The following is a 25,041-nucleotide window of genomic DNA, read 5'->3' as shown; positions in this document are numbered from 1 at the left end:
TTTGTGGGACAGGCAGGGGTGCTCTGCATATTGTAGTGTGATGACAACAGATTGTCAGCCTGCCTTAGAGTGGTGGTATGCAATTCTGGGGGCCAGAGGGTCACAGCTGACCTCACAATGTCATTCCGGGGTCCACTCTCCAAAAAGTAAAAGGTAGGGCCAGGACCAGTGATTAAATTTAATTTCATGCTGGTTGCATTTAAATTTAAAGTTACAGACAGTGAATAATCCCTTCAGTCCTGTATTTAATACTTTTCCCCTTCTGATTAACACTGATTACTTGGTAACGTTTGGAGGTCCCTGGAGGCTGCATCCAGGGCTTTTGTGGGAAAGTTTCTCTGGAAGATTTTCCCTGCTGTGTCATCTGAGATTGTCTTTAGGGAGATGTCATGAATTGAGCTTAAAGTTGGAGTCCATTTTGTCAACCTATTTCTCTAAAACCATGCTCTTGAAAACTTAAAGAAAGAGAAAAAAATATTTAAAAAAGAGTAAAACGTGCAAGGAAAAAAAGAAAGAAGAAAGAGAAAAGTAAGAATATAATAAAGAGGCAAATCCATAAAACATCATCTTTTTAGTCTTGGTGTCAGCAGAAAGTCCATAAAAGGTTGCCAGAAGTAACAACTTATCTTGTTTTAACCTTGATCAAATAAACCTACTTTTTATTACTTCCTTTTACTTCTAGCAGTCTTAATCTTTAGTTCATTCAAATATTGTTGTAGGATTTGATTTCTCTTCATTTCTTCTTTATCCCATTGCACAGAGTTCTTCAGGTCTTTGACAAGCCTCTTTTGTAAATCCAATAAGAAAAAATTATCCAGGTCACTTTCTTGGTTTATTATTTGTATTTCCCTTTTGATTTCTTAGATCAAGCCAGTTTCTTATGTATATTCAGTGAGACATCCTTTTCCAAGTTGTTCTTTGGCCTGTCAGTTGTAAATCCACTTTTGGCGGCATCCCTATCTTGTCAGATGAAATTTGTTCCACATCTGTCATTTCTTCAATAAACATCTTTTGGACATAGTCTATCCATGGAGGCAGACACCATGAGTGACACTGTTGATATTGTAGCTACTAATTTCTGGCTCCATTCTTCAAAAGTCTCATTTAATATTTTCAATGTTATAATGTTTTGCATCATTTTGTAGGTCCCAATTAATTAACACAAAAGGTAGGTTTGTGTTTTATTTCCTCTGTTTAGAATCTTTAGTCCCCTCTAGTGCCCAGTTTTCAAAATCATAAAATTACTTATCTTTGTTCTGTCTTGCAAAAACCAAAACAGATCTATTTCCCATGAGAAGCTGTTTGTTCTTTGTAATTATTTCCATTCCAAATTTATCTGGACCCTTAGTCCATTTATAACTTTCTAAGATCAAAATCTTATTTAGCTTTTTACTGTTTATTTCAAATTCTTTAAATTCTTAAGCTTATGATTAAAATTTTATTTCATTCAGGATTGAAGGCAAACTCACCTGGCATTTTCAAACTTCTCATTCCAAAGGTCTCTAATAACTTAAAAGTAGTTAATAAGCAATTTCCGAAAGTGATTAGAAAGTGAAGTTAGCGAACTTAGTGTCCTTTAAAAGGTGCTGACTGCGGTTGCAAGCAAGATAGCTATTCCCGTCATCTCCCAGCACTCACACCCATGGAAAACCACTGTCTTGCGATCTCCTTGTAGGGAACAGCCATCCAGAGCACATGTGGGCAATCTCCTGTCCTCTCCTTATCCAGAGAGGTTCCAAGGAACTGGTCTACTCACCATTCCTTGGTCTTTGCCGCAGTCATCAGCTCCACTTTTGTGGAGATGTCTTCAGTTCACCATTCGTCCCCTGGAAGCCCCAAGCTGCTATATTTCTTAAAGCCATTGATTCTGAGCTTGGTTAAGAGAAGAATGAATCTGGGGGTTGTAGAAAGATTTCTGGTGGTGGATTTGATCAGGCTTGTCCAATCAACCTTTAGGGTTAAGGAAGGATCACTCCAGCTGTTGTCTTCTTCTTGGCAGGTGGTGGTGGTGTGGAACACCATCCAGGTGAATCGTGGGGGAGAGGTGGTCATGCTGGCCAAAGCTCACACAGATGTGGACATTCGGGCCTTCAAGATTGCCTTTTTTGATGATACCAGGTAAAGAACTTCTTGTTCTTCTTGAGGCCAACTGTCATCCATGCAAGGAGAGTTTTCAAAAGAATCTTTGAATCAGGTCTTCAGGAAAGCAAGTTGGTTATATAGTTACAGGCAGGAGATGCCAGCCTGTATTTGCCCTCTGAGCTTTGCCTTAATGCATTCTGTTGCATAGTAGCTGGTGGTGCTTTTGGGGCAGTCTTTCATAGGAAACTGATCAGCACCAAGAAGCTTGGTCCAGGCCAAACAGCAAATCGGTGTGACTCAAGAGGAAAGAAAGGGAAAGTTGAACATCACATCTACCACGCTTATGTGAATTCAAATTGACATCCAAGCTGGAAAGCTTTGCTAGATTGCCTGCCTGACTGCCTGCTTCCCTCCCTCCCTCCCTTTCTCATTTCCTACCCTGACTTCTCTCATCACAGGATGGTATCATGTGGCCGGGACAATGTGAGGCTGTGGCGGGTCCAAAGCGGGGCTTTGCGCTCCTGCCCAGTGAATTTGGGTGAATACCGTTCTCTGGAATTCACAGACCTGGACTTTGAGGTCGGCCACTCCACCCAGCGTGAGCCTGAGGACCGGACACTGTAAGAAACTCTTTTCCTTTCTTCTTTTCAAAGCTTTAGAGAAAGACTGATGTTGCAAGGCAGCTTCGGGGTGTCTTTCTTTAGAAGACTGATCAACAGGGCTGTGATCATGAAATCTTAGCAAGCCTGTTAAGATGCAGTCCTGCCTTTGGTGCAGGTTGTTGTGGACTTTAACATCTCTATATATCTTGAAAACATTTAATTTTGGTTGATGGGTGATTCAGCTAATATTAATTGATGGATTGATCCTCATATCAATTTAAATGTATGTGTAACCAGAACTTCAATCTAAGAGTTTCTAGCACTGAAAAATAAGTGCCAGAATAAGAGAAGTAAAGCTAGCATTTACTTGTTACGGCAAGGGCAACTAGGAAATCTGTGAAGTTTTTTCTTTTTGCCTCCTGCATATTTGAGCATGGGAGTATAGGATGTTGCTCCATAACTGGTTGTGATGGAATGTATCTACGAAGAGGAGGGTGATGTGAGAGACGAAGGCTATCAGGAAGGAGGGGGTGCATTCCAGGAAGGGAAAGGAGACAAAAGACAACACAGTCCAGAGCAGGAGCGTGGGAATCAGGATAGCCACTCCCTAGAATCTCCCAGGGTATATCCACTTGTTGCAGTAGTATAGATTGAGTCTGGCAAGATTCTGTCTATAAGGTGTAAGCAAATAAAGGAACTTTACTCGACTGGACTGTTTCACCATTGTTCTTGGGCTGGGCCTGACACTGATCCAATTTTGTTTGCAGATTCTTTATTTTGGTTTATTTAAAATACTCCTATAGCATCTTTCCTTAGCACTGGTTCCACAGAGGTCTAGATAATGCAATGTCTACTTATGGAAAAGTTCCTTTTTTTACTGCCATTGTCATAATGACTTACCGGTGACAAAATAGCCACAAGCCATAGGAGAGAACTGCTTCAAGAATTAGAAGAATTGTTGCCCAACCTAAGGTTTTAGGTTCTGCTTGCTAGCTTGGTTAATTGGTTTAAGAACTGATTACTGCCTTTTCATCCAAAAATGAAATACAGGTTGCATACCCTGAAATAAAGAATAAATTGGGGCAATGTTCTAACAAATAAATACTGATTATGCTAGTCTGGATATAATACTCTCTCCAAAGAATTAAGCATCTAAGCCAAGAAGTCAGTGTCTCTTAAAATATGGTTACAAAAAAATGAAGTCACTGCTATAGAGGAGAAGCAGGTAAAAATGGAAAGATAGATGTCTGTCTTTAGTTATTCATGAAATTAGAATTATTGAGCAAATGTACACATTCCAGAAGTCCTTCGTTTAGGCTGTTTTGGTTGAGTCCAAGATGGCACTAACTCTTTGACTGCTAAAGTCCCTTTGTTGGATATTAGAAGAATCCAGCAAGCAGTAAAGAGAGAGAGTTGTTCACCACTCCTCCTTTTAATGGTGAAACAACAAAATTTAGAAACGAGATTGTACTTCCACACATCTAAACTCCAGCACTAATTTAGAGGTGTTAATTCAAAAATGCTCCTGTGCGGCACAGCTGGGTGTTCTAACCAAGTCCATTATTATTTAATTATGCATTCTAAGATGGATAGAAAACAAAAAAACCCAGTATGTCCAAATCTCTTTGTTTCTCCAATTAAATTGGCATCAGTTATAACTCTTTCATTTACATTATTGGACTACATGTTGCAGTGCTACAAATTCTGTAATTACATGCAATATTGGCCATATAATTACATTGATATCCTGTTGTCTGGCTCCCTCCCTCCCTCCCTCCCTCCCTCCCTCCCTCCCTCCCTCCCTCCCTCCCTCCCTTCCTTCCTTCCTTCCTTCCTTCCTTCCTTCCTTCCTTCCTTCCTTCCGTAGGTTTGTTTGCAGCAGGAGTGGGCATGTTTTAGAAGTTGACTACAAGAACGTCACTGTCAGAAATGTCCGTCGCCTTTTGCCCTTGGAGGCAAGACACGCTCATCGAGGCGAGAAGCAAGCTTTTAATTCAGGTGTGAACTAGTGCTTCTGGGAACTTTCCAGATGCTCAGTTTATTGCAGCCATTTCCAGCTTTGGGGGGCGAGTGAGCATTTTGGATCTGCAAGGGTGTTTCATTGGGCATTCTCACCAAATGACAAAGGGGTGAAGTTGTTCCTTATCTCCTTTTCCAACCTCTCTATCACCTTCGTTTACCTTTGTCCTTTTTACTGAGCATTAATGGCACCCTTCCAAACAAAGCACAGACTTCAGATCCTCCTTTTTACTGCCCTTCTGTAAGAAAATTTTTAGTGATTTGGTTTAGAGGAAATATCCCCAGAGGATACGCAAGGCCCGGAAGCATTCTTGAAAAGCAAGGCTATGCTTGAGGCTGACACTTCCCTTTGCAGGATGCTAGCTAATATTTTTCTGATAATTTAAATAATATAAATAAAATAAGACCAGGTGACATACTGAAGCCAGCAAGCACAAAGGGAAGGATCATCAGGCCACTGGTGCTCACGGATGCCATGTTGGAGGCACAGAATTTACAAGTTAGGCAGTGCTGTAAGGTTGGAGTGATCCTGAAAAGGGAATTCTGTTTAGGTTGAGCTGCATTTTCCTAGCGCTCAAATGGCTTCATAGAGGGGGCAGAAGTGATCTCATTATGGTGTCAGTTCCCGTGCCAATAAGAGAATAGTGGTATCTGGCTCAACCCTGAAGTCTCTTCTTACAGACTTATTGAAAAGAAGGGATATTGTTTTGGGGTAGCGGTAGAATGTTATCTTAAAGAATCTTAGCTAGAAAGGGGCTTAGTTATTCAGGACTAATTGGAGATGGGGAAAAAGAGGGTGTGATTCCAACATGATCTGCACTGGCAGCTCTTGTGTTTCAGAGCATCCTGGATTTCTGTTCTTTCAGGCCCTGGGATATCCCTAAACAGCATCTGCCTTTCTTCAAGTTTCTGTGCCACTGCCTCTGATGATGGCTACCTGCGCCTGTGGCCGCTGGACTTCTCAGAGGTCTTCTTGGAGGCAGGTGTGTAGAGCTTAAAAACCACACTTGTAGACTAGGTAGGTCTTCAGTTCAGACCTCCCAACATATTTTTGCAGCTGGGTGACATTCTACATCTACGTAACCCAGGAACTCTGCCTTTGTGTCAGAACATAGTCCCTTTCCTCATACTTGTCTTGGATCTCTTGGACCTTTTGACAGTACTGTAGTTTTAGATCTAAACCATGAGTGGTGGTTTAATTGCCATGAGTGGTGAGATCTGCACTCATTTAGGAGGTGGCCTAATTCTCTGCTCCTTCTGACCTTGAAGGAGTTTGTAGTCCATGACCTTAGATAGTTTTACAGTCATTAAATAGTAGAGTTGAAATAGGTCATTTACTCCAATGTCCTACTCAGTGCTGGAATCTATGCTAAAGCTTTCTGTCTATCTTCTGTTTGAAGACATTTGTTGAAGGAGAACCTACCACTCCCCTTGGTAATTGGTTCCACTTTTGATTTGCCAGGAACTTTTCCCCAGTGTTAGCTGAAACTTGCCCTCCTGTAACTTAAGCCCATTATTCTGTATCCTGCATGGTGGGATAAGAGAAAAAGCAGATCCTGTCTTTTTGTGTGCGACATTCCTTGTTCCAGAATTTCACATCCCAGTACTTGAAGAATGCTGTTATATTCCCCCCTGTGGCATCTTTTTTCAAGGTCCAAGATATCCAATTCCCTTAGTGTCTCCCCATACAGTAGGGCATATCCTCCATGAAGTCATTTAATCTCCTTTGAAAGATGTCCAAGCCAATGGCTTCCAGAGTTTGAAACAGAAAATTCAGTGACTTAAAAAAGCTACTCTGTAGAGAAATATTTCCATTGGCCTGTCGTGAATCTCCTACCAACCAGCTTGCCTGCAGATTATCCCATATTCTACTCCCAAGACAGCGGAGAAAGGACTTCACATAAACTAAATCACTCCCTTATTATTAATATTTTTGTTGGTCAAGATTTATCTAGCTCTGTACAGATGGGTGCAAGATACAGTATTTTGAGGTTGAAATGTTAGTTATGACCTTGGTTCAGACTGCTCTGACTTTACCGCAGTGTTCCAACTTTAAAACAGGCTATTCTGACTGAACAAGGAGGTTGGAGTTGCCCTTTGCAATGTTGGACTACTTCCAATAAAATGAAAATGTTGTGGTGAGGTTGGAATGGAATAACCATTCCAAGATCAGACAGATCATTGCAGGGGCAGGATATTTTGCCTTCATCGTTTTCCACACCTCTTGTTCTGCATTTTTAATGTATTTATTTATTGAATTTGTATGCTGCCTAGTTTTCATGAACTCATTGTGGCTTACAGCACACTAAAATACAGTAAAAACATCCATAATACATTAAAATAACAATATTTAATAACAATAAATATAGCATCTAATAATAAAAAAATGACAACCTTATAGCAACAACTACAGTCACTTCTCAAAGGTCCTCCAAGAAAACTTGGTCTTCAAAGGCTTCTAGAACCTCAGTGACTAACAGAACGTTGTTATCTTTAGGCAGGTAATGAAAGTGTGAATTAAACCAGTCTTTTTTTCAGTATACTGGGAAGAATTGAGTGGAATATACTAAACATAAATATCTAGGTTTGTGTATTCAGCCAGTGGCCAAGAAACTCCAGTATCTCACGTTTCTATTTCTGCCCACTGAATCTAACCATGTCATCTGAATGCTGACTGAGCAGGTATCTTTCTCCAGAGCACAACAATCCAGTGGATTTGGTTCGAATCAGCCCAGACAATCTGAAGGTTTTGTGCACCACCACCACCGGGAACGTGGGCTGCCTGGACATCCAGTCGAGGGATTACTATACAATCATGCGCTCCCACATAGACTCTGTCTTGGCATTTTCAGTGGATAGTTCCCAGAAACAGCTGGTGACTATATCTGAAGACAATACCATTCGCATCTGGAATGTTGAATCTATGCAGCAGGTGATTTCAGAGCTTTGTTCAGCAGAACACACACACACACACACACACACACACACTCGTGGCACCTTAAAGATGAACATTATTATAACAATAAATGCTTATGCTTTTCTGGAAGTTGTTACAGTGAAATCCCCCAGATATTGTATCCATCAACCTCCTGATCTATAATCTTAAGACCGAATCCTCATGAATATGAGCCATGAGAACTTGTGCAAAAAAGTGTTAGTTTTTAAGATGCCACAAGACTCTTTGTAGTTCTTGTTCTTAGTGTGGGCATAAGAATCAGAGCTTTGAGTTCTTACAGGATATGTTGTGACGGGCAAAGCAGCTTACATTTTTAAAATTTTGTTTTTGATGTGATAGAAACATAGGAGGAGCCAGATGATAAAATGTTAGGGCCTGGTAGACCATACTTCTCCACAATCAGAAGCATCCTGTCTTATCCACAAGTAGCTTGTATTGTTTTCTTCACTATTTCACGCAATAATAGCAGATGATAACTACAATTCTTTAATTGGTTGACCATTCCTATTTTTTGTTCCTTAATGGTTTCCTTGCCATTGGATGCTTCCACTGTATTAAATCAGAGATGGGCCACCTCTTCACAGTTAAGAGGTGAGGAGTACCTTAGGGAAAGCTGTGACACAAAGTGGTTGAGACTGAATTACACAAAATGGACAAGAACACCATTTTCTGGTTTTAAGATAACATTTGGGCTGGGTTGGGAGCTTTTAGACTACTTTAAGTCTGTTTAAGGCATATGCTAAACATTTCTTATGTTTCCCACTTCAACATGACAGGTCAATGGAAGTCAGGAAGATTTGATTGTTCCTTATTTGTTGTTCTCTTTCTTGGGTTGAAGTACTAAAAGGTTATTTATTGTGAGATCTTGAACTGAGATGCAAGGCTAACATCTAGACCACTTCCTTCTGCTACCTCCTGTCTGACCTGAGTACCACTCTATCCCCTTACAGCTTTATGAATTCACGGCCTCAGATGAAATGCCGTGTGCTGTGGCCTTTCATCCCTTGCAACCCATCTTTGCTTGTGGTTTTGACACTGGTGTGGTCAGGACCATTAGCTTGGCTGCCTCAAGACTACTTGAAGAACACAAGTAATGTCTTTGTGTAATTTCATAGTTCTGTTCTGAATGTTTTGCATGTGTACAAGAGTGGGCGGCAGTGATTTGAAAGGGCATATTTCTTCGGGGGAGAAAAAGTCTGAAATAAATAAGCATATTAGCCCATAGTGCAGTAAAGGAGAATAACAAAAGAAATGTACTGATTTAGAGTAATTCATTATCTTAGCAGTATTTGGGGTGATATGTCATATGTTAAGTATAGGTAATCCTCATTTAGCGACCATAATTGGGACTGGCAACTTGGTCATTAAGCGAAGTGGTCACTGAGTGAAACTGTGACTGTGTTTACAGTCTTACTTCAGCTTTCCTTTGCTTTACAGACCTGTGAAGGTCATAAATGCGAGGATTGGTCACAAAGTTACTTTTTCATCACTGTTGTAACTGCGAACAGTCACTGAATGAGGACTGCCTGTATCACATTTCTGTTTCTGATTTACCTATTTAAATAGAAAATTGAGCATGGCCACCCATCTCAAACAACATGACTCTAGATAGCATCCCAAATCATTAACAAAAATAACACATGCCACTAAAGCAAACTAAAAGAATTAAACGGTGATCAGGACTAAACTATACTATCTGTCACCAATGGGGAGAACTCTACTCATCCTAACCCAAGTGCCTGGGGAAAGAGCCACATCTTAACTGCCTTTCTAAAGGCCTGTGGGGTCTGACATGTGCTCCCTTTTTTTACAACAAACAACTGAGTGAGCATCACACAACTCTAAAGAGTGTAGTGCAACAGTACTGGACTTGGACCAGGGACATCCTGATTCAGATCCCACTTGACGAAGTAGCTCCCTGGGTGAGTTTGGACCAGTCACTCTCTTCGTCCAGTTAGCTTTACAGGATGTTGTCAGGTTAAAATGAAGGGAGAGAAACCCATATGTCTTGCACTTGGGGGTATAAATGCCATTGCTTTTGTCATCCGCTGGTTTCATTCTTAATTTTCATTCCTCATTTTGCCTGTTTGTGTTTGGGGGCCATTGTTCGACAGGCAGCACCGGGGTCTGATCACTGGCCTGACCTTCTCCCCAGATGGCAATTTCATGTACAGTTCCTGCACCCATGGGACTCTGAGTCTTTACAACTGTGCCATCCAGAAAAGTCACACTGTCAGAGTGCTAGGTAAGCTTTCGGCCTTGCCTGCTGTGTCCCATGGGTGGGACTCCCTAGTTTTAAGGAGTGAAAAGCTGGAAGCCAGGAAAGCTGCCAGAAGCCTTTATGTGCATTAGTGTCCACCGAATGTACATGATGATGATGATGATGATGATGATGATGATTTCTCCTCCTCTCTGGTTACTCCCATCATTAGTTACTAAAAAGATGAGTTTGATTATACCTGCTACATAACAGCAGCACACCATAAGGAGGAGCAAGGACAGTTGCTTATCCTTTGGGATTATGAGAGTGGAAACCCAACTCATTTGGAGAGCCTCAGACTGGAGGGCCTTGTCCTAATGTTAGAAAGGGTGTAGGGGTGGTGGCTGCTGATCTGAAAGCCATGGAGCTTTTGAGATTCCTGGGCTTCTCTTCTGAGTAGATGATCAAGTGAGTTCTTGCTGGGCTCCACCTCGATTTGGTTTGCGGTTTCTTTCTGCTTCTCATCCGATGACTGTCTGACTCTCCTTCAGCTAACGTGGTGTCACAAGACGCTGACCATGGTCCTGACGCATTGTGTGTCAGTTGTGATGGACGCCTCTTGGCCTTTGTGGGACCTTCCAAATACATTGTAACTCTCATGGATGCTCATACTCTGGATGAGGTAACTATCACTTCCTTCTCAAAAACGGAAAATTTCTAGCTCACATAATTTTACTGAAAGTATATGAAACAAATGGCCTTATTTTTCTCAAACAATGAGAGAATATGTGCCATGAATTTCTTGCTGATGAGGAGAGAGGTAGCATATCCACGTTTAGTATAGCTATTTGCTATCTACAGGAAACATTTTTTTTGTTTCACTTTATTCTGGAGAATTATTTCTACAGCATGATCTTCCAGCTACCGTCCCATTATGGGATCCATTCCTTCTCTACTCATTAAGCAGAATGAGTTGGTAGAATAGACTGAATTTGCAAGCTTTTGTTGTGATTCTCCAATTCCATCCTAGGGACTATAACTCTTTACGTTCATTAAGAGGGCAAATCTTCTTGGACAATTAGAGATGTGGGTTTTCTGGAAAATTTTGAAGCAGAAAAGCATGATTTGAATTAGCATAATGATCTCAGTATCCCTGATCTGCACAAGTTTTTATTATTTGAATAGGATTTAATGGGAATTCAACAGTATTTAATTATTTATTAATAATTATTTGATGGGAAAAATTAAATTCAGCCTATTTTATGAGGTTTCAACATAACACTTGAAGAAGCTAAAAGTTCTATATGTGGAGAAAAATCATTTGTATTGGAATATTGACAACAACTTGGGTAATTGGCAATTAGCAGGCACTTGCCATGTCCTTTTAGCTTTCTGGTTTTTTGTTTTAGAACTATCACCTGAAAAGCAAAGTTGAGACAGCTTTGAAACTGCCAGACTGGGCTGATATGGAAAATTTTAAGCCCACAATTTTTTCTGGTCCACATCTCTATCAATCTACTGCTTCAGACCATAGATGAGAACATACACGAAGTACTAACGTTTAGCTTGCAGCAAGGTCTCTCTCTCTCTCTCTGCACATAAATATGCCCACACCCACATGTGTACATACACATATGTGCACAGCACCCACATATACAAGCACAAATATAAAAGTATCTGTGTTGAGGTATGTGTCATAGATCACTGACATGGTGCATCTGACACCACCAGAAGAGATGATGCACTTTGAGCTCCTGTAAGAAAAATGGCATATAAGCCTGAGAAATAATTGCCATTTTCTTCACCTGGCTTCTGATGGTTGTTTTCCCCAGCATCCCTTGCCTATCTCCTTAGGAGCTTAATGTTGAACTCTTTTATTTATGCATGTCAGCTACTAAGAATTGATGTGAGCATACTGGATCTGGACAGCACGGCCCTTGATGTTGCAGTGAGACTTTGCTTCGCCCCTTTTCCTCTTGGCCATCTTTTGGTGTCAACGTCCTCCCAAAAGGTCCTGGTGCTTGATGCCAAGTCTGGACGCTTAATCAGAGTGGTAAGGGATCCACAATGCCCCTTTTTTCCTTTCAAAGGTGGGACTTCCTTGTCATTTCCATATTTTTCTGTTCATACTTTTCTTGTGATGAAAATCCCAAATATTCTGTGGGTCTAAAATTGCTAAATTATTACTAACTATCGATGTTTGTGTGAGGTTTATGAAGATTTTAGATTGATACACTCACTGACCCCAGAAGAGGTAAGCTGAAACTCTAATATAGAGGTTCTGCCACTTGACTTCTGTGCAGGAATATCCTAAGAGTTTTGCTGCTGAATGGAGGGCTTCAGTTCCAGAGTAGGATCCAACGTTAGTGATGGTTTCTATTGATTGCAGGTCTCTCAAGTTCACAAGCAGTCTTGTTCTTCGTTAACATTGAGTCCCGATGGCCGGTATGTCCTGACGGCTGGTGATAGGGTTATCAAAGTGTGGGATTATGAAATGAGATTTGATGTCAGCTGCCAGGTAAGTAAATTGGGAAAATCTTAGACTTCTCTTCTACCTTCATTACTAGTGACTAGATGAGTCACTCGATAGGCATACTAAAATAATACAACATTCAGTTAAAGAATGTGAGGAGAAATGGACTAGAATGGGACCAATGAGAAAGAAAGGAAATGTGTGTGTGTGTGTGTGTGTGTGTGGTGGGGGTGTAATAAGTTACCCACTGCATGATTCTTTATCTAAAGTTTGGGGAAGGTCAATATTTGTTAAAATGCTGCTCTTATCTTCTAATTGTTCATTAATGCCTCTGAGTCATTTACATCTTATGTTAAAAACTACTTCCCTTAGAAAGAGTTATACTTAAATTAAATTGAGAATTGCTAACCTCAAAACAAAGAGAAGAAGCATGTTTTATAAATATATACGTCAGTCTAGAAGATGAGCCAATTCATATGCTAAAATGAAAACCATGTTCTAAAGCCCACAGTCCAGGTTCATCTTTAAAGGCATAGACAACAGGCATGAAGAGTTTATGAGCTGAAATCTCCCCAGATTGTCAGATACTACCATGGTCCTTCCTATAGTGGCACATCCTGTCTAGGAATAATATAACACTAAGCCATGTGAGTAAACATTTGAAGGAGAAAGTTGCTCTTCTTTTCTTTCTCCCAGGTGTTCATTGGCCACTCTGAACCGGTTCGGCAGGTGAAGTTCACCCCTGACCAAAAGCAGGTCATCAGTGTTGGAGACGCCATTTTCCTGTGGGATTTCCTTGGTGTCTTTGCAGAGGAGCCCTTCAAGGATGAGTAAGAACTCAGTGCTTTCTCATTAAAACCTTGAAGATGCTTTGAATCTCATAATCTCATTCTGACTCTGTGTTCCCATTTTAGAATTGATTCCCCTGAGCCCTTAGAGGTTCCTCAAGTTGGTAAGTTGGCATTTATTTTTGAATAATATAAATGGTGTTGCATGTTCCACAGCAAGCCATACAAGACATGATGTTGATCTTCATCAGTTCATGGGAGATGGAGATATTATATTGGTCTGCAGAGATGTTTACAGGTGGGCTTCAACGAAGTCAAGATGGTGGCTGTGACTGCATGATGGGAAACAGCTCTAATTGGATGATATGCTTTTCTATGTAAACTTACTTGGGATCTTTCTGAATCCAAAGCTGTCAGATAAATAAAGCACCCTCATAAAATACTTATCTTTTATCAAGATAAGCACCCTTGTAATGGTACATGGGAAAGACCTTGGGAGACGGTGGGAAGAGCCACAGCCAAGGGAATGATCAGATAAGAGGCAGCTGAGTCCACAGAAGGAATGTGGATGTAGGAAATGTCTCAGAAGGGACCCTCCCCAGTTTCTTGGGCTATAAAGGTGACGGGGGAGAGATCTACTTTCAGACTTGCAAGATTCTGTTAATATAACCTTACAATAAAGTAGAGTTAGTTTATCTGGGTATGCTTCTTGTCTGGACTACCTCACAAGGCTAACACCCCTTTACATGAATCCACTGTAAGACGTGAGTTAGTGGATTAAGATTACCAAATACTTCCCAATGTGTGGGAAGACAGATCCATCTCTTAACAGGAGATTTATTTTTGAGAGAACATGCTAATCACAGAGTTTTAGCACTGGATAAGAGCTGGAGGGGTTATCTAATCCACCCCCTAGTTTAGTGCAAGATGCAATTGCAGCATTCTCGACAGAAGCCTCTAGGTGATTCTTTATTCCTTTTATGTAGCTAATGCCTAATAGAAGCTAATGAAGGAAGAGGGCAAATGCTTATATGTTTTAAAATTCAAGCTGAATTTTCTCCTTTTCTTTTGAATTTCCCACTTTCAGGTGGATGTGTCTTTAAAATATGTAATTCAGAACTGTCAGTCCCATGCGGTAGACCAGACCAGGAAATCAATTCCACAGGAAGCCTAAAACTTCCTTTATTGAATTGGCTAGAAGAACAGAATCTTGCAAGTCTGATTGTGCTGGACCTCCTCTTCCTTCTTATGCTCCAGAGAATCTGTCTGAGCCACTTTCAAATGTTATCTCATTGTTCTGGACTTAAAAAATGTTTCAACCTTTTTGGTTGAAATGGTTCTTGTATGTTTTCATCAAGGTCACCTTCCTCACTCTCTACAAGAACGTAGAGGCTTGTAGATGATTTGGAGGAAAGTCAGTGCAACTGAGGAACAAACCAATCCAGGATATTTATTATCTTGTATTATGTGTTATGTATTATTATTACAGCCCACTTTTCTTTAACTGTGGTATACCTTGTTTTCTTCCCCTGTTCCAAATGTGATCTTTGCAACAAGGTTGTAAAGCTGGTTAGGCTTAGAGCGGATGGTTGGCCCAAGGCCATCTGGTTACACAGAATCATAGTGAAGGTCTGAACCTGGAAATGTTATGCCAGTATACTAACTCCTAAACCCTGTCCAATTTTGTCCCTTCTTTGTTCCCAGAAGCTAGTTTGGAGAAATTACAAGATTCACCTCCTGGGTCCAGTGATGCCCCCCGCCAGCTGGTTCCTTTGCCTACTGTGGTGTCCCCTCCATGTCTGGATCTCAGTTCTATCCACCGATTGGCTGAGCAGGGTAAGCAAAGAGAATTCATCATCCTAGGAACAGAGCAGTGCTTCCCCTTAAAATCCTACAGACAACTTAATGCCCTTCATGATGGTCTATCCTTTCCGTTCCTTAGACATTTGATCAAAACACAGTGGGTCTTGTCTTTCCATTAGTGATGATACACGTCATCCCATAAAATAGGCCCTGATTATGCGTCTGCCAGCCAGGAAGAAAAGAGGGAGATCATTGGTCCATTGGAGTTGGGCGGCTAATAAATTTGAATAAATAAACAATGGTAGGTAGGTAGGTAGGTAGGTAGGTAGGTAGGTAGGTAGGTAGGAAGATAGATAGATAGATAGATAGATAGATAGATAGATAGATAGATAGATAGATAGATAGCACTCCTTTCTTTTGGGCACTTTTATATCTTGGTCTCAAATCTCACTTCCTGCTGCTCAAAACAAGGGTTTTGGCCTGTGTGTAATTCTCAGAAGGCATCTAGGTGAATTTGGTTATGCACTTCCTGTTTATGAGATTGCCAGTGTAATGCTATATCTACAACAACATCTGGAGAGAGGGAATATTCCTCCAGCTCCCGACTTTTCTTTTCCAAGGCAGCAACCAAGGCCCTCCTGAGGATTGTCTCTATAGTGAAAAGATATATAAACTAGGCAGCTCCTACACGAATTCTCAATGTTTGTCAGCTTCAGGAACTTTAAGATGTGTGGATTTCAACTCCCCCTCCTGGCTGGGGAATTCTGGGAGTTGAAGTCCACATATTTTAAAGTTCCTGAGGTTGAGAAACATTGTTCTAAAAGCAGATGGAATCAGTTGCCTCCTCCCTGTCATTTTCCTCTCCTTTCTCTCTTTCAGATACTTGCTCTGACTCTGAAGAAGAAAAAGAAGCATGTTTGAAAGGAAAAAATGGGGAGGCTGTTAGTGGGGCTATTGGCCCCTCAGTTCTTGTGCTGAAGGATGTTGTCCAACATGAAGAACCTCTGGCTGTGAAACCTGACATTGCTCCGATTTGTTCAAGCCCTCATAGTCCTGCAGGAGGTGGTACGTAGAACCGTGTCCTGGTGCTTTTAAAAGATTGTACATTTTAAGGGAGGAAAAGTGAGTAAGCTGGAAGAAAGTTGTGAACCTTCCTTCACAAATGGAATGAACGTTGAGAAACCTTTTGTGGGAACAGTGCCCACTTAAATAAGGAACCAAAGCGATTGGAGATAGACGATGCAACAAAGTCTTTTTTATTGGCCTGAACAACTACAGCGATCTCTGGGCTCCTTGCCAAAGAAACGCAGAAGAGCCCCGCAGCCCACAAGGTTACAGGTTATATACCCTCTGAAATGATACATAGGACGTACAAAAACAGCGTAAATTATAACACAAACTTTACTATAGGAACGCAGGATCCATTAACAACACAGAGGGACCTTACTGTGAGCTGATCTGACGCCTTCACATTCTGCTCTTCTGAAGAGACTCCAAACCTGCCCTTTTTACTGATAGTAGCACCTTCTAACATAAACAACATCCTTTACTGGGCCTATATAGGGAGTCCCTTCACATCAATGAAAAGACAACAACCGGGTTTGTGTTACCTGTGTCTTTCCCTTCTAGGGTCATCAGGCAGCTGTAGTTTCCCTGCTCTGTCTAATATTCACTTCAGAATCATACATGCAAGGGTAGAACATTATTTCTCCCCCACAAACTCTTTATGAGAATGCTGGTCTCTGGACACAAGGACCAGCTCAGTGACATCAGTTAATGGTTCCCAGCAGTGGAGACCAGGAAACAGTATTAGATATTTTTTTCTTTCCTTTCCTTTTTTCCAAAATATTTTTATTAAGCATTTTGGAAAGAAGAAATAGAAACGAAAGAAAAGAGGAGAAAAATACAGAAAGATAAAACATGAAATGAATAAACAGGGAATTTACAAACATCATAGAATTAGGTTAGAATTTTGAATATTTCATTAGCTGCTTTTAAGTAATTGAGTGTATCATTTTGTAAACTACAGGTCATTGTTAAAATCCAGGCAATATATACATATCAACAGAAGTAGCCAGCACAGTATGAATCATAAAATAAAAGTTACAGTAAGTTCTATCCCAGGGGACTGAAGATCTCTTTGGATTTAACTGATCTTTTAGAGCTAGAATATTAAGAGTTTAATCTTAGACAAACCCAAGATATTTGTTTTTTCTCATGTGCTAGATGGAAGAAAGGAAACCAAAGGATCCATACCCCAAAATAACATCCGCCCAGATTGCTACCGGCACTTCATACCCCGTTTCAAAACTTCTGCACCTTCCAAGGTGAGAGCTGCCTTGACAGTCTGGGAGAAATGGTCGTCAGGTTTTGTACATTACACTGTGACTTGTTTGCACCCGCACTAAATATGGTTTGTTCAATGATGATTTGTTGGATAAATCTAGTTTGGCAGGGTCGCATGTTAAGCCACCAATCATAGTTTACAAATTGAAATGGCTGGGTCCGCACAGTATTGTAAGGCAAAGCCAAACAAACCCTGTTAGGGTTTGGTATGCTAACCCAGTCTATCTGAGTGTAGAGAGAAATATTGAGCAATGGCTTACCTGTCCTGAAATAATTTCTCAGGAAAATAAAAGAGCTATACATTAATTTAACAAGCCGTGCTTTTTTGTATACTTATGTGTAACGTATATCAGTTTATACCGAGCTTGTGTTTGGCTTTTAGGTATTTTCTCCAACTGCTGATGAGGGTCTGAAGCTAAAAGCTGTAATTGGCTACAATGGGAACGCCCGCGGGAACATGGTCTGGAATCCTGACACAGGTACCACTGTGAACCAAGATCCCAGATTTTATCCTCTTCCTTTTCCAAACCCTCAGTGGAACAATTTCAATGTTTGGGATCTTCTGAAAGGCTTTATAAATCTCATTTTTAAAACCATGGCCCAAATCTGCTACAATGACCTTTCAAATCTAGTTTGAATATTCTCTTTTGACTGCAGTATTTCCTTTTCAGAATGTCCTTAAATTTGGCTTGTGTTGTGATCCTGGGGACTTCTGCACCTTGTCATTGGGGGTTTCTAAATGCTACAGGTTATTTCTTCCCTCTGCCAGGTTTCTTCGCCTACAGCTGTGGTTGTGTGCTCATAGTTGAAGACTTGCACTCTGGATCCCAGCAACATTGGCTGGGCCACCCGGAAGAGATTTCAACCTTAGCTCTGAGTCATGATGCCCAGGTATGGTCATCCCATTTTCCTAAGGATAGGCTTATCAGAGTGACAAATGTGCTAGCTGGATAGGAAGAAACAGGAATTTACTGAAGCTCAGATTGTGTTAATTTTTGTACGCCAGCTAGCAGTTTGCCAGGAGCCTTAAATGAAAGGCTCCCTGTTTGCCAAAAGGCAGATAAAGAAACTGAACATTGGCTTTTCTAGCTCCTTTGGAGTTAGAGCGACACAGTGTTTGCGTTCAAGATGCTCATGGACAAAGCTAGAACAAGAAATGTATGCATTTCAACATGCTTAAAGCTGGTGGAGCCTTTGAAAGAGGACTCAGAAATAATTCAAAGACTGTGTTGAAAAGGAAGGAAATGAAGGACATTGTATCCATGTTTTTGGAAGGATTGTTTTAAGCATGAAGAACGTTTAAGCAGAGGAGAATGTTGTTTAAAGAAGCTGGTCTTTGGTTACCCGAGGAAGATAGAATTAGGCAAATGCCCATTACAGGGGGGATAGAATAATAAGAGAGAAAAACGTGGGAGGCTGTAACTTTATTTTCCTTTCTCTGTCCAGAGTTCTTGTTTTGTATATGGGGAATATTTTCTGGTAGAATGTACAATATCAAAATCCTCCCTTTCTCTCTTTCTCTCTCTCACACACACAAGCATACATATTTTATAAATATCCAAAGTGTTTTTTTGCAATAACCCACACAGTAAGCCTATTTAATTATATACATTATGAAGATGATGTAAGGGGAGGCAGGTAAGGAAACAAGGGAGGTGCTGAAAGAGAGTAAGAGTGGGACAAAGTAGTTTATTTGTGGTCACCCAAGAGTTGCGAATGAGTTGAGATTTGTTCTGGATACTTCTTGTCTTATCTTGCAGCTCATGCTCTTAACCAGTATGCACCATCTCTGTTGAAATAATATCTGTATCTTAATGTGGTTTAGCACTGCTGGAAATTGCCTGTGGGTTCCTTGATCATAAGACATGTGGACATCCCAGTTTTGAGCAGCATTCAAAACACTCTTTTTCTCTCTGTCTCTCGCTCTGTGGCTTTGAGTGGCTTCTGCTTTATTGTTTTAGCCAAATCGCATTTTCCTGTTTGTTAAATAGTTGTCTCCTAGTGCTTTACTGAGGCCTCCATGATGACATGGAATATTCTTTTAGGTTCTGGCCTCTGCCTCCGGTCAAGGTGGTGGAGATCTGCGCTGCCAAATTTGCATCTGGAATGTACAAAGTAGGACTTGTGAAAAGATTCTGTTTCATCATGAAACGCAAGTGCAAGCCATGGCTTATTCTCAAGACAACCGCTTCCTTGTTACTCTAGGTTGGTATAGCCAAGAGGGATGAGAATCCATCAGGTATTCCACCTGGAAGAGTGGAGTCTCATGTCTCATTCCAAAGATGATGGGCTTCTGCATTTTTGTTGGCTTAATTTGCACCAAGGAGTGAGTTCTGCTGTGGCATCTTAATTGAGGGTTAGATAGATTTAATTTAGCTCTGCATTTTTCTAAAAATTGGGAGTGAGGCCATTGGATATGCAGCCAGTCTGTTGGTTTCCTTTGGCCTAACTAGGGGTAACCCAGGAGCTCCTGAATTAAAGTAAGTTGGCATTGTTATTTCATCTTCAATAGCGCCTGTGGCTTCTGCTGAAGACCAAGAAAGCAATTTTGGGAGAGAGTATTTTAAGCCTGTCCTTTGTCCTTTTCCTGCTTTATGTTACATTTCTGTGAATCTGCTATAAGGTTCATAGAGGAGAGTTGTTTTGTGTCCCACTGTAGCTGCTGACAGCCTGGGGGCAGGGGTACTTATTTTGGGAGAAAGCTTAAATGTTCTCTCAAACATCACTTCTGTAAACTTCAATGCACATGTATGAGATTGCTGGTTAATATACTGCTTTCTTCCTGAATCTTCCCTTTGAAGTCTATTTGAGCCCTCCAAGTCAAGTGGAAGAGAGTTTTAACTTCCTTGGCTTGCCACTGGGACATTGCAGCAGGATTTCCTATAGCACAGGGTTCCTCAACCTTGGCGACTTGAAGATGTGTGGACTTCAACTCCCAGAATGGCTGCCTGGGGAATTCTGGGAGTTGAAGTCCACACATCTTCAAGTTGCCAAGGTTGAGGAACCCTGCTATAGCACAGTTAGGCCCAGCTTTGACTATCCCTTTTCCTGTCCTCCAAAGCTCCCTCGGAATAAAGATGAAACACTACCCAGAATGTTGGTTTGGCTTCATTCCCAAAGGCTAAGTGAGCTTCAGTGCAGCTACTCAAAACCCTGGATGTAACATTTACGCACTATTGTAGTGAACAGGGTACAGAAGCACTTGGCCATTTGGAATCACAGTTATTTAGTATCCTGAATTTCTTTCCTAATATCAACTCAGGGTGTTGGCATTATCTTTTTTCAAAAAGCATCATGCTTCTTAGAGCCCATCTTTGTTTCAAAAATCCTGCCTATGTTTTTCCTATTCCACGTGCCTTCTCTTGGTGCACTGTGAAAAATATTGCAAATATTTCCAGCAAATGTTGGTGGCAGAGGTCTCCATGCAGTTGCTGGAACCCTAGCAAATGAAATTCCCATGAAGTCTAGGAACTGGAAGGTTTGCAAAACTTAATTGTTGCAAGAGATATTTGATTGTCTAGTTCTTTTTTAACTAGTTAGTCTAGATTGAATATCTTTCTCATATTTATTTTTCAAGAGCACATTTTAACATTACTGTTTAATGTTTTACTTTGAACTTGAGAAAAGCAAAGTATACATAAATGTTAGGAAGAAGTCCAGAGTTATTGGGCCTATGGATTTAATAAATAAATAAATACACATTTAACATTGTAAAAGCCAGATTGGCATCTACTTCTGTGCCCCCAGGAGACTATGTTGACAGAGTCATTGCACTGTGGAACACCCAGACTTACGACTTGATGTCATCCACCCGCCTTGCTGAGCCAGTGCATGACATAGCCTTTAATCCACTTTCCGTGGGACACCTTGCCTGTGTGGGGAAGGGAGCTGTGACGTTCTGGCTGATGAAGCAACAGGGGTCTGACATCAGCCTGAAAGTAGGTATTCCTTCTTGGAGTTATACTTGAACATTTGCCAGGCTTACACCCCAGCCAAAGAGAAGCCTTCAGCCTTGTAAACGATAAGAGATCCAATGCAGCTTTGGGCTCCTTTGGGAGTGCCTGCTAGGCATAATATTCCTTCCTCCCTCAGGTCCAGCGAGTCCCTGCTCCTAATGTGATTGGTCCGGTGGAACTCACATCCATGTGCTATAGCTCTGGTTGTCTTCTGTACACTGGGACTAGCACAGGGCAGATCTGCACCTGGGACACCGAGACTAACTGCTGCTTCATGACTTGGGAGGCCGTTGATGGCGAGATTGGTGAGTCTCTGCCCTGTGTTATGTTTCAGAGGAGCATCTTGAACTAATGATGTTTCAGTTCGCACATGCTGGAATTGGTAGCGGTTCAGTGAAAGACAGTTCTGATATCATCCTCACTTTTCCCAAGTGAGCCATCCTGGAACAACCATTAACTACTGATCAGGTTTAAAAGGTAGTTGGTCTCTCTAAGAGCTGCAGAAGTGATGGTGGTTGAAACTAGTCATCCCAGTAGCGTCCCAAAGTTCATATCCTTAATGTTCTACCTCAGTGTTGTCCAAACTTGGCCACTTTAAGATGAGTGGACTTCAACTCCCAGAATTCCCCAGCCAGCAAGCTGGCTGGGGAATTCTGGGAGTTGGAGTCCACCCATCTTAAAGTGGCCAGGTTTGGACAACACTGCTCTACCTAGTTGCTCAGATATCTCAAACAAGGAAGAGCTCTGCAGTCTCCAGCAGTATTTGGAGGAAATCTGTTTTAATTGAAATTTAATTTAATTGAAATAATCCTTTCTAGGAGTGCTGCAGTGTCGCCATAACCGGCTGGTCAGTGGCAGCAATACCAAGAAGATCCAGGTTTGGTCAGTGGCTGCAGTCCAAGAGCTGAGAGTCAAAGGATCCGATGCCAGGTGTGCTGTGACTGCAGAATGAATGGTTTGGTTCTGGAAGACCAGTTTGTGGAGAGGTCCTGGAGCATCCTTTTCGCACTTACTCTCATAGTGTCTGTTAAAGACAGTTGCATGTTTACATTCTCTGCATTCCTGCTCTTCCGACTAGATCGTTCCCTCAAGTGAAGCTAGGATTTCCCTGCCACCCGCAGAGTTCAGGCAACGTCTGTCAGAAACAGTATAGAATTAGCAAAGATAAGACACTGGTTTGGAACAAGCTCTCTCAGGTTGGGGATAATTCATGGGTGGATGGTGAATAAATCTTCCTTCCAGGACCTTGCCCTCCCTGACATGGCAGTCAACTGGGTTGTTCCAGCTAGCTGGAAATATGTGAATGGAGTGGGAGGTACAGACAGTTCGTACTGAAGCCTGGCACAGGCCTGGCTTGCAAAAATAGAAAGGGCAGAAGTGGGGCATCAGAACCCCGTGGTAGCCTGAGAAAACAGATCTTCTTTTGATAATTAGACAAAAAGATGTGTTATTCTTGCAGGCCTGTTGATAGCAGCTGTACAGCTAAGGGGGAGCATGCTTAATTTCTCTTCTTTCCTCTTCTTGGGCTCTTTCCTGTAGATCTAACTCCGTTCTCTTGGAGCAGGAAATCACTCTAGATGGTACCATCGTGAGTGCCGCTTTTGATGATGGCGTGGACATGGGCATTGTTGGGACCACAGCAGGGACCTTGTGGTACATCAACTGGACAGAGAACACCAGCATCCGGCTGATCAGCGGCCACAAGAACAAGGTTTGCCTTGAAGCCCAGCTTGGCAACCGTGGATGAATCAAAATGCATGTGAGCGGCTTTCTTGCGGTTTGCTGGGATAACCCTTTCAGTTGTCATCTGTTCTCTGTCGCCCCAGGTGAGTGAGGTGGCCTTCAGTCCCGGAGAGTCTCATTTTGCTACCTGCGCGGAGGACGGTAGTGTCAGGGTTTGGTCCCTGGCTAGCTTGGAGTTGGTGGTGCAATTTCAAGTGCTCAATCAGGTAATTTCTGAAGGCAGACGGAATCTTACCAATCGCGTTTTGTCAGAGGTTGGCTTGGTGTGAGCAGGATCCAAAGGACAGACAGGGGATCCAACAAGTTTGTGTACCAAACTAAGTCACAAAGCTAAGCAAAGGAAGGTAGTGGGAGAAGGCCTCAGCGTGCTGGTAGTTTGGCTGCTTATCCTGGAAGTGGAGTGGAATCTCAGGTTTTGGCCCAGTGGCTAAACTGCATTCTACATGGCTTGGTTCATTTGTCACAGTGGGACTCCCCAATTCCTCTGTGGATGAATTCAGAAGCTTCAGTCTTTATTTCTTGAGAGCCAGTTTGGCGTAGTGGCTAAAGTGCTAGACTGTGAGTTCTAGCCCCCCCCTTAGGTGCGAAAGCCAGTGGGTTGACTTTGGCCCAGTCCCTTTCCCTCAGCCCAACCCACCTCACAGGGTTGTTGTTGTTGTGGGGAAAATAGGAGGCAGGGGCATTATACACACTGCCTGGAGTTGTGCAACTAAAGGCAGGATATAAATCTGAGAATGAATACATAAATGTATGTAGATCAGTGTTTGTCGACCTTGGCCACTTGAAGACGTGTGGAGTTCAACTCCCAGAATTCCCCAGCCAGCCATGGCTGGCTGGGGAGTTCTGGGAGTTGAAGTCCACATGTCTTCAAGTGGCCAAGGTTGACAAACACTGATCTAGACGATCCTGCAGAAGCAATCCTTTTCAAACCCTTCTAACTGTACCGTCAATGGTACACACAATATGAAAATGGGACCACGATTCTTCCCTGTCTTTTGGGCCTCCCTGTCTTTTGGGCCTCCACGATTCTTCCCTGGTTGTGGTTTGGGCCTCCCTAACCCATGGTTCGTTTCCCCTTAGAGTTGCTTGTGCTTGGCTTGGAGCCCAGTGCCCACCTCCATCAGTGGGGTTGAAAGCCATCATATCGTGGCAGGCTATAGCGATGGCACCATCCGCCTCTTCAGCATTTCCCGGACGGAGATGGAACTGAAAATGCACCCCCATTCTGTGGCCGTAACAGCCCTTGGATATTCTGCCGACGGTAGGGCGTCTTGGAGAACAAAGTATCACATTGAGCCGGGTGTCACAATTCTCGCTCTCTTCCCCTTCGGCTCAGTTTTCTTCTTTTCCAACCCCCCAAGCCAGAATCTCAACTTTTCCCAACCGCCTCAAATTTGCCCTTGCCCTACGGGCTGATGGGAGACGTAGTCTTAACTAACTAAGAGCTAGTTTTAATAGTTCCTTTTTATTAGATTGATTCTGTATAGCACAGAGTTTGTTTGGATTAATGACAGCATACTTCAAATCAAATGCCCCCTTCTCAGCTTTGTTACAATCTATTTTTCATTCTGGTGTTTTCAGGGCAAGCATGAATAAAGAATTCCTGAAAGTGTTTTTGAAGATGTTAGAAGTGTACGTGTGCATATTTCTTTTCCATGAATGGTGACTGCTTGTGGTCTGTCTCTAGGAGAAATCATCTTATCAGGAAGCAAGGATGGATTGATCGCCATTAACAGCCCTCGTACAGGGATGACCATCAGAGTCCTTACGGACCACCGACCCTCAGCCATCAATGTTATCCACTGCACCAGAAAACTGGTAAGGCATTCCAATCATTTTACCCATCTGTATATTGCCAGGTAGATGGTATTCAGGTGAGTCTTGATAGATAGATAGATAGATAGATAGATAGATAGATAGATAGATAGATAGATAGATAGATAGATAGATCGAACATTTTTTTGTGAGTTCTGCATTTGAAACCACTTTGAGATATTTTAACAGAGAAGCCATACACAAGCGTTCTTAAACTTCTGAGTCCCCCAGAGTTTAGGCTTTCAGGCTGACCAACAG

General features: G+C 41.9%; 1 protein-coding gene across 4 annotated transcripts in view; it reads left to right on the top strand.

Moving 5' to 3' along the window:
- Positions 1–25,041, top strand: part of WDR90 (WD repeat domain 90) — a 48,393-nt gene that overhangs the window by 17,514 nt on the left and 5,838 nt on the right. For 2 of the 4 annotated variants that reach the window (XM_025164355.2, XM_025164354.2), the window contains exons 15-39: positions 2,000–2,118; positions 2,541–2,702; positions 4,552–4,682; positions 5,570–5,686; positions 7,400–7,635; positions 8,610–8,749; positions 9,774–9,904; positions 10,411–10,541; positions 11,751–11,912; positions 12,249–12,377; positions 13,029–13,162; positions 13,247–13,284; positions 14,825–14,956; positions 15,803–15,988; positions 17,150–17,250; positions 17,652–17,748; positions 18,039–18,160; positions 19,315–19,474; positions 21,017–21,207; positions 21,362–21,530; positions 22,044–22,155; positions 22,765–22,936; positions 23,052–23,174; positions 24,049–24,229; positions 24,656–24,786. In XM_025164355.2, the coding sequence (XP_025020123.2) occupies positions 2,000–2,118; positions 2,541–2,702; positions 4,552–4,682; positions 5,570–5,686; positions 7,400–7,635; positions 8,610–8,749; positions 9,774–9,904; positions 10,411–10,541; positions 11,751–11,912; positions 12,249–12,377; positions 13,029–13,162; positions 13,247–13,284; positions 14,825–14,956; positions 15,803–15,988; positions 17,150–17,250; positions 17,652–17,748; positions 18,039–18,160; positions 19,315–19,474; positions 21,017–21,207; positions 21,362–21,530; positions 22,044–22,155; positions 22,765–22,936; positions 23,052–23,174; positions 24,049–24,229; positions 24,656–24,786 (3,507 nt within the window). Of the gene's footprint in view, positions 1–1,999; positions 2,119–2,540; positions 2,703–4,551; positions 4,683–5,569; positions 5,687–7,399; positions 7,636–8,609; positions 8,750–9,773; positions 9,905–10,410; positions 10,542–11,750; positions 11,913–12,248; positions 12,378–13,028; positions 13,163–13,246; positions 13,285–14,824; positions 14,957–15,802; positions 15,989–17,149; positions 17,251–17,651; positions 17,749–18,038; positions 18,161–19,314; positions 19,475–21,016; positions 21,208–21,361; positions 21,531–22,043; positions 22,156–22,764; positions 22,937–23,051; positions 23,175–24,048; positions 24,230–24,655; positions 24,787–25,041 lie in introns of those variants that run through there. The other 2 variants (XM_088152987.1, XM_088153000.1) reach the window with 2 other exon arrangements.

The sequence above is a fragment of the Python bivittatus genome, unplaced genomic scaffold, assembly GCF_059951505.1.
Source record: "Python bivittatus isolate LINGU-HERP-01145 unplaced genomic scaffold, Pbiv_v1 ctg000030_np1212, whole genome shotgun sequence".
NCBI lineage: Eukaryota > Metazoa > Chordata > Lepidosauria > Squamata > Pythonidae > Python > Python bivittatus.
The sequence above is the reverse complement of the archived record's forward strand: the minus strand, read 5'-3'. Positions and strand labels throughout refer to the sequence as shown.